Source organism: Dermacentor variabilis, chromosome 4 (genome assembly GCF_050947875.1).
Source record: "Dermacentor variabilis isolate Ectoservices chromosome 4, ASM5094787v1, whole genome shotgun sequence".
NCBI classification, from domain to species: Eukaryota; Metazoa; Arthropoda; class Arachnida; order Ixodida; family Ixodidae; genus Dermacentor; species Dermacentor variabilis.
In genome coordinates, this window is record NC_134571.1 from 178,208,815 (window position 1) to 178,221,689 (window position 12,875).

At 45.8% G+C, this 12,875-nt stretch overlaps 1 protein-coding gene across 1 annotated transcript in view; it reads right to left on the bottom strand.

Annotated features, from left to right (window-relative positions):
* Positions 1–12,272, bottom strand: part of LOC142579970 (arginine kinase Lit v 2.0101-like) — a 28,762-nt gene extending 16,490 nt beyond the window's left edge. Inside the window, exons 1-6 of the mRNA XM_075690662.1 lie at positions 12,007–12,272; positions 9,523–9,597; positions 8,029–8,237; positions 3,732–3,958; positions 1,088–1,414; positions 375–579 (exon numbers count right to left, since the gene is read on the bottom strand). Of these exons, the coding sequence (XP_075546777.1) occupies positions 375–579; positions 1,088–1,414; positions 3,732–3,958; positions 8,029–8,237; positions 9,523–9,578 (1,024 nt within the window). The 5' untranslated portion in view covers positions 9,579–9,597; positions 12,007–12,272. The remainder of the gene's footprint in view (positions 1–374; positions 580–1,087; positions 1,415–3,731; positions 3,959–8,028; positions 8,238–9,522; positions 9,598–12,006) is intronic.
* Between the last annotated feature and the right edge of the window lie 603 nt (positions 12,273–12,875).

Genomic DNA, 12,875 nt, shown 5'->3' on the forward strand with positions numbered 1-12,875 from the left:
GTTAATGCCAACCCTTCGAGGCACATCATAAACAAGGGGCCTAAGTGCCATTTAACGGCATGAACAACTAGTGGGGGCCGAAGTTCGTTTGTGTGGCAGTTCTGTCTAGTTTGTTGATTTTCTGCATCGAAGCTTTATAAGCTGCACTGGTCATTTGCGTCCGAGCGCAACAAGGTAGGCGTGTTCATCTGCTATTTATGACTGAGCTGTTAAGCTTGCTACTGAGTAGAGCGTTTACTTTGCTTGTACGACCATCTGCTGGTTTTGTTTTTAGAAGCTGCTGCTACGGCAGACCGGTAAAACATCAAGCGAACGTTTCAAAGTTCGGCCAAATGCGCTTGATTGCGTCGTACCGAAGCGAGACACAGACGTACCTCGCACTTGTAAGTTGTACTTTGCCGCAATTTTCTCCAGCTTCTGTTTATTGGCGGCCAGCTTAGGCAGCTTGATGTGCACACTGGCACGGATGGTGGTGCCCAGGTTGGTGGGGCAGAAGGTCAGGTACCCAAAGCGGTTATCTCGCGAGAAGGGCAGCTTCTTCTCGATCTCCTTGACAGCTTTGACCAGACGACCATAGACCTGAACGAAACAGACAGGAAAGATACATTGACGGCCAGCCTAATGCCCAAGTATGCGAAGAAGTTATTATGGCTACAGAACATCGAGCCATCGATGACTTCACTACTTATGGACGTTTACACAATATCCCAGTGTCATGTTGGAATCGCCAGTTAAAGTTCAGCAGACTACGTTGCTTTGCATGGAGTGTGGTCTGTACGAGACACCAGAAGCATGTGTGGTTTTCCCCTAAGGGTATCATCACTATACGACGGAAGTTTGGCAATGTCAAAAGTCGCTGAAGGCGCTTCATATCTTGCACAGAGAAGCAGTTCTGTCATGTTAGAAACAACCGGATGCAACAAGATTCGTCGGCAGAAAGTGTTGGCGGCAGTGGAAAGTGCCAATGAGAGTTCGATACAGACTTCGTTCTGCAGGACATCATTGCTCGCAAAGGCAGTTTAAGACTACACAAGTGATATGGGCTTCATGCACAACGTGCGATCACGACGCACATAGTGCCCCTTACCTGCTTGAGGTCCCCTCCCTTCTGCATGGAGATGATCCTGAGGTGGTCCTCCTCATTGACCCAGACGAGGAAGGTTTTGTTGTCGTTGTGGTATATGCCTCTTCCTGTAGGCCAGAACCGGCAGGCATTGGCCGCCTGCAGGAAGCGGTCTCCCTCCTTGAAGAGGAAGTGGTCGTCGATGAGCTGCTGCTGAACCTTCTTGCTCATTCCCGTGAGCGGGTAGTAGGTGCCCTTGAGCTCACCGCTAAGAGATGTGAGTGTAGAGCTGACCTTCTTCTCCATTTCCTTGTACTGGGCTTCGGTGAGGCATGGGTTGAACGGGTAACCCTGTGTAAGAGGAGGAAAAATAATGGAGAGTTTAATCTTGCCCGTGAACGTATTAACTTTTGCGGAGCATCGGGATATTGGAGATGAGTACGGCAAAAGTTGATGGTTTCAAATAGCGTGCCCTTCGGGACGTGGTGGACATTCTCTAGTCCCTCATATCCTTTCCGAGTGAATATCCTGGCATTGCCTTACAATGTGCCGATTCACCTCCTGACTTTTGCTGCTAGAGTGACATGCCTCATCCGGCTGCGAATATTTGTTTAGTAGGGTTCTTTTTCCTCATGCAGCCAGCTATAGACTCAAATACCAGGGCACTACACTTCGTGTTATTGTACAGATTGCCTCTCCTGATTTCTTGCATCCCATATTTGTTAACTTCAATACACTTCTTTTGTTTCCCTCCTTTACATCTAATTTACCGTCTCAGTTTCCTATAGTTCGTGTTTGCTGACTCCGCATTGTCTCTGTGCAGCTTAAATTACCCGGCACTTGGCTGCCAACTTTTTTTACCTCTTCCTCCATTCCGTGTCCACGATTTCTAGATACGGATGTCTGTGCGCTTTAGTGCCCATTTGGTTTCCTATATGTTCCTGAGTCTTTCTACAAAACTGATCTTGCTCTGCGCTTCTCTGACTTCAAAAGAAGCGCAGCCGATGTTCCTCTGCATTGCCTAGATGGTAGTTTTACCATGTGCTCCCAATGCCAATTGGTACACTTACCTTTGGTTAGCAACCAACCCCGACATCTCTTAAGCAAGTAATTGTATCTGTGAGCGTTAGCGCTGGCCCAATTACTTCTTTCCAAATTCGTCGCATCCCTTCATATGTAGTAGCCCCAAAGTGGTCCATGTTTTATACGTCTATATTCAGCACCTTCATCCTTACAATATTTTTGTAAATAATTGAGTAGGTATTTTATTTGTGCATGTATCCACCTATGTATTTATGTTACGTGCCTATTGGCAAGACTTGCTGTGGCATTAATACTTGTCTCTTTGTTACGGGTCGTAGTTTCCGATGCCCATGCGCTAAAATTTACGCTTATATACGCCCCTTCAGTACCGTATATATTCCACTGTCGATCTGGATCTGCGTAAATAGCTTAAGCACACCCCTATCCTTGAATAATGTTCAAACGTTTCATTGAAATCACCATATCGATGCGATTACTAGCGGCGCGCGGAAAACTATTGGCTACATCAGGCGCAAGTTATGCTTGTCTAACAAGTTTACGAAATTGTTAGCCTATACTATCCAGCTACGTTCACAAATGGAGCAAGCGTCTTTCATTGGGAACCCGCATCCCTCGTGCCTCATGAACAAGCTAGAATCAGTCCAAAACAATGACTGCGCGCTTCGTTACGAAAAATTATTCTTGGAGATCCACCACCACTAACATTAAAATATCTGTAAATCTGCCCGCGCTAGAAAATCGAAGAGCGAGGGGACTTGTTTTCAATTTCAACAAGCTTGATCCCTGCAGGACGTCTGCCAGCGCATGCCGCATCAGCAAGCCCCCACCCCCCATCGTATCTTCCGGCACCTGGATCATAACTTTAAAGTGCACCCTGTTGTAGCATGCATTAACTTACTGAATGTGTCGCCCCTCTTGCTCGCAATATGTCGCTCGAGCATATTACTTAATGAAATCGTATTGGCTTATATAATGAATTCCTAGAGAAACTAAAACACTTTTTAATTTACATACATAGGTTTCTTCTGCTCATTCTTTAAGGCGTCAGTGTGTTATCGTGATCCACTTCTTGCTTTATCTTTCTTTTCCCCATATTTTAATGTTCCTTGCGCACATGACTTTGTTTTAGATTAAGACCAAGCTCCATACTGCTTTAATATGTTTCTATATTGCTGCGTTCCATTACTGTAACGTGCCGTATTTGTCTGAATGCGCAATTATTTTAGCCGGCTTTATCTACTTGAATTATGTGTTCTAACCATAATTTATTTATTGTAACACTGGTTATTGTTATGATCGTATTGGCGTTCAGGATTTTGGAGGAGTTCTTGTGCTGTGCCCTTGTTTTTGTGCCCATAGGACTTGACACGGAGTTCCAAGTACTGATCTCAGAATTTATTTGATTTGTGCTCTCGTTTTATTCTAACATGTATTATCTTTTTGAATGCGCACTCTGTTTGTCATTGGTATATTTAACATGCAATGCTCGCATGGGTCTTTAAGGTGTCTTGAATTAAAAATTGCTCCGACTGCTCGTGGTCCTTGGGCAGCATGCTTGGCGGCATTTGCATTTTGGAGTTGCCAGTCTGTTCGTCTGGCAACAGAGCGCGACAGCAGCACTGACCTGCAGCGAGCGTCCACAGCGCACCCTGGTGGAGATGACAAACTCGTTCTTGGGGTCCACGTTCACCAGCGTGTTTATGTCGCCAAAGTCCGTGGGCGGGTGCTTGGCGCCAGGAGGGAAGCCCTTGTGGTAGTCGTCGATCACCGGGTTGAACAGGTCGGCGAACACGGTGTACGACTCGGCATCGGGAGCGTACACGCCCACTCCACTGTCCAGGTTCTCCACGCCTGCAAAAGAAAAATAGAGAAATGAAAAACGAAGAGAAAAAAAAAAAGAAACGCGAGAGTGGTGTTGCAAAATATACGCAAAGGAATTCGTTTATGGGAAAACCGCAATCACGAAAGCGAATTGATTAGCAAAGTGGGAGTCGGTGTGCAATAAAAGTTGGCGTTTAATACATGATACTTCTCGTTTGCAGCAATACACTGCATGGCTAAAGATATGGGTTACAAGAAGACCACACAGAAAACAAAGGGTATTTATTAGGAAGATAAATTGTCCTGCATATAGCCGGCGTAAGGTAACAATGAAGCGAAAATTAGCATGAATTTTATGCTTTTTAACGGTACACTTACAATAATTAAAGATCTCAAGTTTTGAGTTGCGTTGATTCGATATAAAATCCACAATTTTGGGTTTTTGTCGGCTTCCTTTTTGAGATATGCTCCGTATTTGCTTAACATAATTGCTCGGTTAAGATTCCCTCTGGGTAGAACGTGAATGTTGAAATTATTTCCTTTCATTTCTGGTGTATTTTATCTTTTACGCTAATCAGTGTTGCTGACTTCGTTATATAGAGGGGGCTGTGGCATCTTGCCAAGCAGCGTTTAACCATAGCCTCCTCTATCGCTGTGAAGGCAAAAAAAAAAAAACAAACTTATTCGTAGTTTTTCTGTCTGAGCTATGGGCGCTTGTCGTGAAGCGTTCTAAGATATCTGCGGAAAGAATCGTGAAACTAAACAGCGCTTGCGTGCTGCGTCCACTGCACGGTAGCATCTAGTCCGCCATGACCTTGGAACGGAGTTCCAAGGTCCTGGCGTTATTAAGGAAATGTCCTGTATTTTTTTCGAGAGGTTACTGTACGTTTAGCATGTCAGAAAGAGATGGAAGTCTTACGCGCACATATGCGACAGGAAGGATGCATAATCATAGCACGCTCGCCAGGAGCCTGTTTTTCATTTCTGCACCGAGCAGCAAAAGCTTCATAAAGCGAGAGCTGTGGAGAAATCTTTTTTTTCTGAGGGGAGGGGGGGGGGGAGGGGGTGCATCCGCCATTGAACAGAAATGGACATGGTTCGTCGACCTGGAATAGGGGAACCTTACTCAGAAACACATGTATATGCCTTTGCTGTAGTGGTAAAAGGAAGAAAGAAAAAGTGCATCAGGTGATACTTAGCAAACGATATTTTATAGACACATCAGGAAGGTATGTTAAAATTCGCGCTTCTGCAGTAATCGTTGTCATAATAACGACTAGTGGCTCTTAGCGGCGCTGTTGCCTGCTGTGCTGTCGTATTATATGTGTGCAAAGTGCGCTACAAAGCTGAATGCCGACATTGTGATTCACTATTCCTTGAGCGGCCGGAGTGCTCTGTGCTCACGTGTCTGCTGCTCTGGGCTCAGTACTCTATTCTGCATCGCTACGAAGCATTTGGCGGAATTGAAGGCGCTGACAATTAAGGGAGTCACGACGTAGTTGGTAGCACCCAACACTGTAACGTTTCGCAGTTTAACCTATTTGCGCTCATGTCTTAACTTGCGCCAGCCAGCGTGTGGGAAGTAGTAAACAGTAACTAATATCTTAGTAAGGAAGATGAAACATCCTTGGTGACTTTCGTGATATTAAATAATAATTATATGTAATATTATGAGCACTAAATATTGCTGTTAAATTTATTAATATTATGAAAACCAACTACCTCAGGCCATTTCACCGATATTGTTCTTACCACAATCAGAAGTATTCTAATATACCACTGATAATAAAGATTACACTAAATTGTACGCTTAAATGAAAAGGTCGCATGAACGAACCATAGACGAGGCTTAAAACCCGTCCAACTAAATGTTCCCAGTCGCTTCGACACCTCGCGTGGGGTCCCCAGCTTAAGCAAGCGCCTTTATCAAGCAGCAATCTCCCTCGGTTCGTGCTCACGCTATGGTGAGGCGGAAACGGTCTCGTTACTGGGGTTGTTCCCTATACACGTTGAGGTTGTGCTTCTCAACATATTTATTTTAGATTGTTTGCGGGAAATTATACCGAATTTAGTATATGGTTGAAAGAGTGCCAGCTTTCTGCATACGTTGGTGTTCCTTGGCCATCATTCGCCCTTGCTCCATAAAACCCCATATATCGTTCTTTCTATATAATCGAAAAGTTGATGAACTGCTCAGGACGCGACCTTTAAGCCTAGGATTAGGTTTCATCGTCTTCTTTCAACTAAAGAGGTAAATGTACCCCGATTCCTATTGTTATACGTATTTGTCTACCGCTGTCATGAAAGGAGCCCTAATGAAATAGATGAAGTAGGGCATTTTAGAGCGCAGCTCTTTGGCGTCCGTTCCTGGGTTTCGCGTCGTCGTCGGCCTCGTAACCAGCTCCGCCCCCCTTTCATCCCCCCAGCGCTAGCAGCGACCGACTGATACCGCTGGATGCCGCTGACGCCGCTAGAGAGTCAAGATAACGTGACTGCATAGAACACCGTCGCCGCCATGCAGAAAGAGGAGGAAAGGTCTATCTCTTCCCTCCTCCCTTTATCGTGTTGTCCGCTTGCTGCGCGCGCTTCTGCCCCCATCGTTTGCCGCTGGGTGTACACGCCGCCCCCTCCCCCCTCTTCCTGCGAGTCTCCGGTTGTCATAGCGCCGGCTCGAACTTAATTCCTTTCTTCGCTCCTCCGCCAATGCAACCCCTGTGCGGTGGCAATCAGAGAGCCAGATCGGTGGCGGCGGATCTGTATATGTGCACCGCCCGAGCCGAAATTGCCGCTGCCGTTCGCCCTGTGCGGTGGCAATCAGAGAGCCAGATCGGTGGCGGCTTGACATAAAGACAAACAGCAATTTCCTAACACTTATGCGGGAGAACATCCCGTTCCTCTCGCTCGTAACGCGTCCCACGGCTGTGACAACCTCGCGAGGCACTTGTATAGATCTCGTCTTTGAGAATCAAGCATTGGTGTACCAAGTCGAACATATATCAGTCTATTTCTCCGACCACAAAGCTTCCTTCATGGCTGTCAAGAACTGTTAGTGGAGTCTTTGTTAAAGGAATACGTGTGAAAAATAAAAAAAAAAATTCTGTGATAGCGCATACATGTGTTGCTCGATTTCTTTGCCTCAATCTATCGAAAAGGTGAAACAGCTCATTTGCTGCGCTCGAATTTCGCATTAGGAAGTAACGTAATCGTCGGTAATTTTTTTAAATATTTCAGGCATTTTACATGAATTTGGAAAGAGCCTCTGTACCATCTATACCACGGTATCATGGTGTCATACTAAGATGTAATAACCTAGTGAGAAAAAAGAAAGTAGGTGATCCTAATGTTTGTCTTAGGTGTTTCTTAGTGGCGCTCGCACCTGAGCGTTGCTGTTTGTTAGGCCAACTTTAGGCGAACGCACCGCACGAACCGAACTCGGAGGCAAGTGTTTTCCATTGATTAGCTGGTTAAATAACATGCGACGTTCTTGTATGTGACGTCATTAGAGAGGTCATTGCTTCCGCTTTCTACTTCCGGGTTACCAGGAATTCCGCCGAAATCGCGCTCACGTGGTGGGTCTCTAAGATCTACGATTCCGTGCTTTTGGTGTGCGGTAATCGGTCATTTCTAATTAGTGCTAATTATTCCAGACACTTCCGTAACACACCTTGTAACTAAACTTACGGTCTGGTATCGTATATATAATGAAACCCATGAATCTTGTGCTGTACTATTTTTTTCTATTTCTTTTCTGATTTATTTTGAATTTCCTCTCTGGTGGTCTCAGGGAGTGAACCGAAAGCGCTGCGCAAGAAACAAGAGTGTCACTCGATGTTCGTGCCACTAAAGAAAGAAAGGCCTTCACAGGCGGGCTGATAGATTTCACAACCTATAGCTAGCATTTGAATATCAAACTGCACTAAAATCACAGAAGTTGTGATCGGCTTCCTGACCCCTCCGGATGAAAACATTAATAAATCTGGCCACCCTTTCCACACGTCGTCGGTTAAGCGGGGTGCGTAGCACGTGTTGACCCTGTCGTGACAACGCCACTGTCCCTCTTTCTTCTCGAGGCTGGGCGACGAAACGGGCTAAGCGCTTACCAGACTGGATGACATCCAAAAGGGTGGCACCCATCGCAGTCTTGCGGGTCTTCAGCTTGTCGAAGACGTCTTTGGTGAGGTACTTCTTCAGCAGGGAGTGGCAGTCGCTGGCACCCTGGAGCTTCTTGAAGCCGGCCTCCAGCTTGTCTAGGGTCGCCTGGTCCACCTTTCCCCCACCTTTGCTCTTGCCATGGCCGCCACCGAAACTCCTGCACGCGACAGCACAGCATGTAAGACTACGGCGGCGACTGTCAGCAGCCATGCTGTCATTCTCGCCACCCTATGAAATGGCAAATAGGTTAACGGGACACTTCTGGGTAGCCGTCTTGTTAAGCACTGCTGTAGTCACGATGAGTAGATTGGCTTATGCGTGCCAGGCCTTGCTGGCACGCTCATTGGCTACTGTTATGCATATTGGCTCTCCTCGCGCAGGTCCGAGGACCATTGACGTCCTGACAGTCTTACGCAAGCTCTATAAAAACGTGTTCGGTGCGTTTTGCGTACTTTACACTGTCCGACAGCGCTCCTAACACCAAGGAAGCTGTTATGAACAGAACACGCTGCTGTAGCTACATGCTTTCTGTCGACACTTCATTTTCATTGATTTCAAGCCGCGAAGCATTATACCAAAACAAGAGCGCACTGAAAAGGTGATAACTTGCCTTTGCCGACTGAATTGCCTATTATGTCCGCACGATAACAGTTCCACATGTTAACTGCTGAATATAAATAAAAAATAAATGCTTTTAAATAGGAGATCCTTTGATCTTGCCAATTTATGCCACCAATAGCAGATGTGTGTTCTCTTAACGTTATGTTTAGATGCGTCACAAGTTGAAAAGACGCTGCGCAGGCGTGTAAACGGAAGGGCTAACACGCACGATGGAAGAAACACGAGCGTTAGCTTATAACTTGTCATAAGTGTCGGAAGTTAGTGCCCGTGTCTTTCTTTCATTGTAGCTGTCCGCGCTTCGCGCCTCTTAACTCTGAACCCAAAATCAATGTATTTGGTACACTGACTGTGTAGTCGTAGTACTATGCAACTAAAGGATCATATTGACATTGGACGCTTTCATTGTCTTACAATGTAATGAAGTGGATTTACAGAATTTTCGCTCCCAGATATATGTCCTCATTGATGGCTAACGGAATATGAAATGTCACGCTTTATTAATAAATCAGTCTTGTAGACTGTTAAAGGACTGTAACCATGTCAGTTAAGATAATTGCCTTAATATTTAGCAGGGTTACCTTATTTTTATGGTATGTTTTACGGCTCATGGTAACTTAAGTAGGTTTTCAGTTGAGTACGTTTTATTTTCCTATAAACACGTGGCATCTATTTTTGTGGTGCTATACTATGCTTTGTGGTATATATTTTTTTCTTCTTTCGTCCATGCAGTCATGCCAAGGGCAGCAAGGCTGATGCTCTGATTTTTACCAAATTGATTTGAATACGAGTAAGTTTGAATCGGGATAACGTCGGTCACTCACCATGCTCCAACCGTGAAGGGTATCACGGCCTGCTTGAGGAACATGCGAGAGAACATGGCTCCGCTTGAGTGGATCCTGCGTCAGTGCGTTATGCAGGGCACACAGGGTTGAAACCTCGAAGTTGGGCAACAATGAGGCTTAGCTGAAGTTCTCCTCTGATAACTGTTCAGGCTTGTTCAGCTACTTAGATATGTAGTATGGTGATCGCCATGACAATGTTCTCACACTGATCGTACATTCAGTACTGGCATATAGCCAACGCGAAAGTGAGAAAGAAAAGAATAAAAGAAGGGTTACACTAGCTGCCTCCCCATAGTAACGTGTTCCTGCAGATAGTGGCGTTTCACACTCGATGCACTGATTGCACTCGAGTATTCATGCTCTTTCTTAACAGCGTTTAAGGAAGTTGGAGACTGTACTTGCTGAAACGTTATTGTATTATTTGGTTGCGTTGTTCCCTTATTTGGAACTTTTTTTCTCACTTTGATTACGTCGGAAAAGATACATATTCTGGAGCACGTATATCTGTTGAACATTACCCAAAAACATTTTTGATACAACTTGTCGCTGTAATGGCCTAGAATGTGCCATGGTTTGAGAACTGTTTCGGCGTTACAGCTCCCTTACATATTATGACATTTCATTTACAGAAAGGAAAAAAAATATAGGATTTGTGGAATACATGGTGAATGGATAAGTGCTGAATGACAATGAGATCTCAGAAAAGGATCATTGGGGATCGTTAAGACGCATGTGTTTGACCTTTGCATGCAGAACGTCAGCTTAGTCTTGAAGGGAGCCAGCAGTGTCAAGCGGGCCATGCATCTGTCATAACTGAGAATAGGCATAGCGAACAGCCAATAACAGTGGTTCCTTGCTCACTAAACATAAAGCAGTTGTGACGACCACATAAGATAAAGTCGGTGCTCTTGTATTTCTTGCTTGTGATACAAATTCAAGAAAATATTTCCGCACGTTGTTTTGTTATTTTTTACAGAGGTGGTCAACAAAAGCTGTACTAATGTTGTACACGTGTTAATATTATTGTATTCTTGTCTTACAAGCGGTCTCCCGGCAGTTTGTACTTTCAAAAAAGTAACCGGCGCTGCTGTTATTTGATAGCATAATCGACAAAGATATAACGCCACCATGCTGTCGTGAGGAACTCGTTGACGGGGTGTTGTGTCACACATACGACAGGAGCTGCAACAAGTATACTTCACGTGCGTCGCATATTGTTGCCTGATAGGTGGACTCGGAGTGAATTGTCTGTCACGTAAAGCCATTGCGTCCGAAATACAACCGGCAGTCTAGAGGCTTATATTAGCTCTGTTTCAAAGTGAAAGCCGATTGAGTTTCAAATTTTCGAAGCATTCCCCCACTTGTGAAGAGCACCTTGTTGAAATCATGGGTTACAAAAATCGGGGAACGGAGGAGGGCTCTATAATTGCTCTAGAAATTACCCTGTGCCCAAAGGCGTTGGACATTACATTTTACGTCTGACTACATTACGTGTGTACATGTATGCACCTATATCAGCACATTTGCTGCATATTTAGTCAACTCTTCGTAAGGAAAGGTGATTCTTTGTTACATTATAGTGTGTATAATGTAGGGATGCATTCCGCTCTATGCACCCTGGTCGCCTAATTGCATTAACGAGAAAGGCAATGACGGCGCGCGAAAATCAATGTCATAGGATAAGACATCGCTACAAAATCGTGGCTCATATCTGCATAATGCAAGCATACAACTCAAAGCACCAAAGTAAGGGGAATGAAAAGGCTTATTGAGCCTAAGATGATGGCTTTTCACAATTAGGCAAATAAATGCTAACAGCCGCTCCCTCTACAACGGGCGCCATGACGCGACCTTGACGAAGTGTGACCTTGAAACGGCAGTCTTGGTTCTGGTGAATCAAACGACGAAATAAAAAGATCACCAGGTTGTGCAGCGAGGGTATTGTGCCTAGCTGTTCTTTGTTATTACATTCAAGCTCCGTCGAACTCCTATTGAGGATGTTGTACAGTCAGCCGCCGTATAAAACTTCCGTATTTAAAATGCGTCGCTGAACTTCGTCTTTTCTTATGCGCGCTTGTGCGTTATGCTAATTACGCCCATCAGAATTTACGCGTTGTGGTAGTGACAGACAACCAGGTGCCGATATCATGACGAAGCTTTGGCTTTGTAAGTGTTGTGTACCACTGCCAGATAGCTATGGCTAATAAATAATACATCAATAATGCATTGGCTGGGACCTGCTGTTACTAAACATTCTAACGCAATAACAAATAGTTATGTTAACACAGACCCTGATCTATGTGGCCTATTCCTGCAATTGCGATCGAGTTTCCTCTCCTGAAATACCGTAGCAGCCAACAACGTAGAATGTGCGGTGTTTGGCCACTGAGTGTTACTAAACGCGCACAACAGATGCCATAAGAGGCTGCTCGACAGCGTTCGTAGTCGCCAGTGGAGGCTCACCTGCGCCAGGAAGCAGTGGGGAAGAAGATGCCGCCGTCGACCTCGGCTCTGTCACGGGCCCACAAGAGCGGCGGCTGCCCCGGCGTGTCTCGATCGTAGACGGCGCGGCGGTGCCAGGGGCCAGAACCTCGCCCACGCGTCGTCACCGGAGCCCACGCCCCCGGGGTTCGCGCACGCCAAGCGACGGTTCGCTCGCGCAATCCGGGCAGAAAGACGCCGTCTTCGTCGTCGTCCTCTTTGACATCGCGCCAGCTCGTGGGGCCGGAGTAGGCGAGATGGAATCGCCCAGAAATAAACGACGCCACGGCGTTGCTGCTCAAGCGAAGCGTGGAATCAAAATTTTTTGAAGACCACCATGCATGTCACAATGACTGTCGCCACAAATACTGAAAAGGAAAAAAAGAAGGCTGAGGTAGACAGCACCACTGGATTCGTGAAATGCGCGCGAGTTTGCGGTAGACATGGGGTTTTTCACGGGAAAACTTCAAGGCTGCAATAGCTAGGCCGAAGCTTCAAAGGACGAAAGACGGCACAGAGGGAGAGAGAAAAGAAAGGTCAGGAAGACGAAGAGACGCAAGACATGAAAATAGTCTGCGTCAGTGTTTTCAGTCTTCCCACGTTTTTTACTTCTACAGCGAAGCTTTATACCTGTAACCGCCAAGAAAATTTTCGTGTCGTAAGCAAAAAAAGAAAAAAAAAACTCCCCATACGTGGGCGATCGCGGAGATAGTGCCGTTATGGGCCGACCCGCGGTGGAGGTGAAGCAGGAGTTAAGCACTCCCCATACGTGGTCCGATCCCGAAGATAGTGCCATGCCGGGCCGACCCGCGGCGGAGGTGCAGTTCGCCATTAAGGGGCCCACATACACA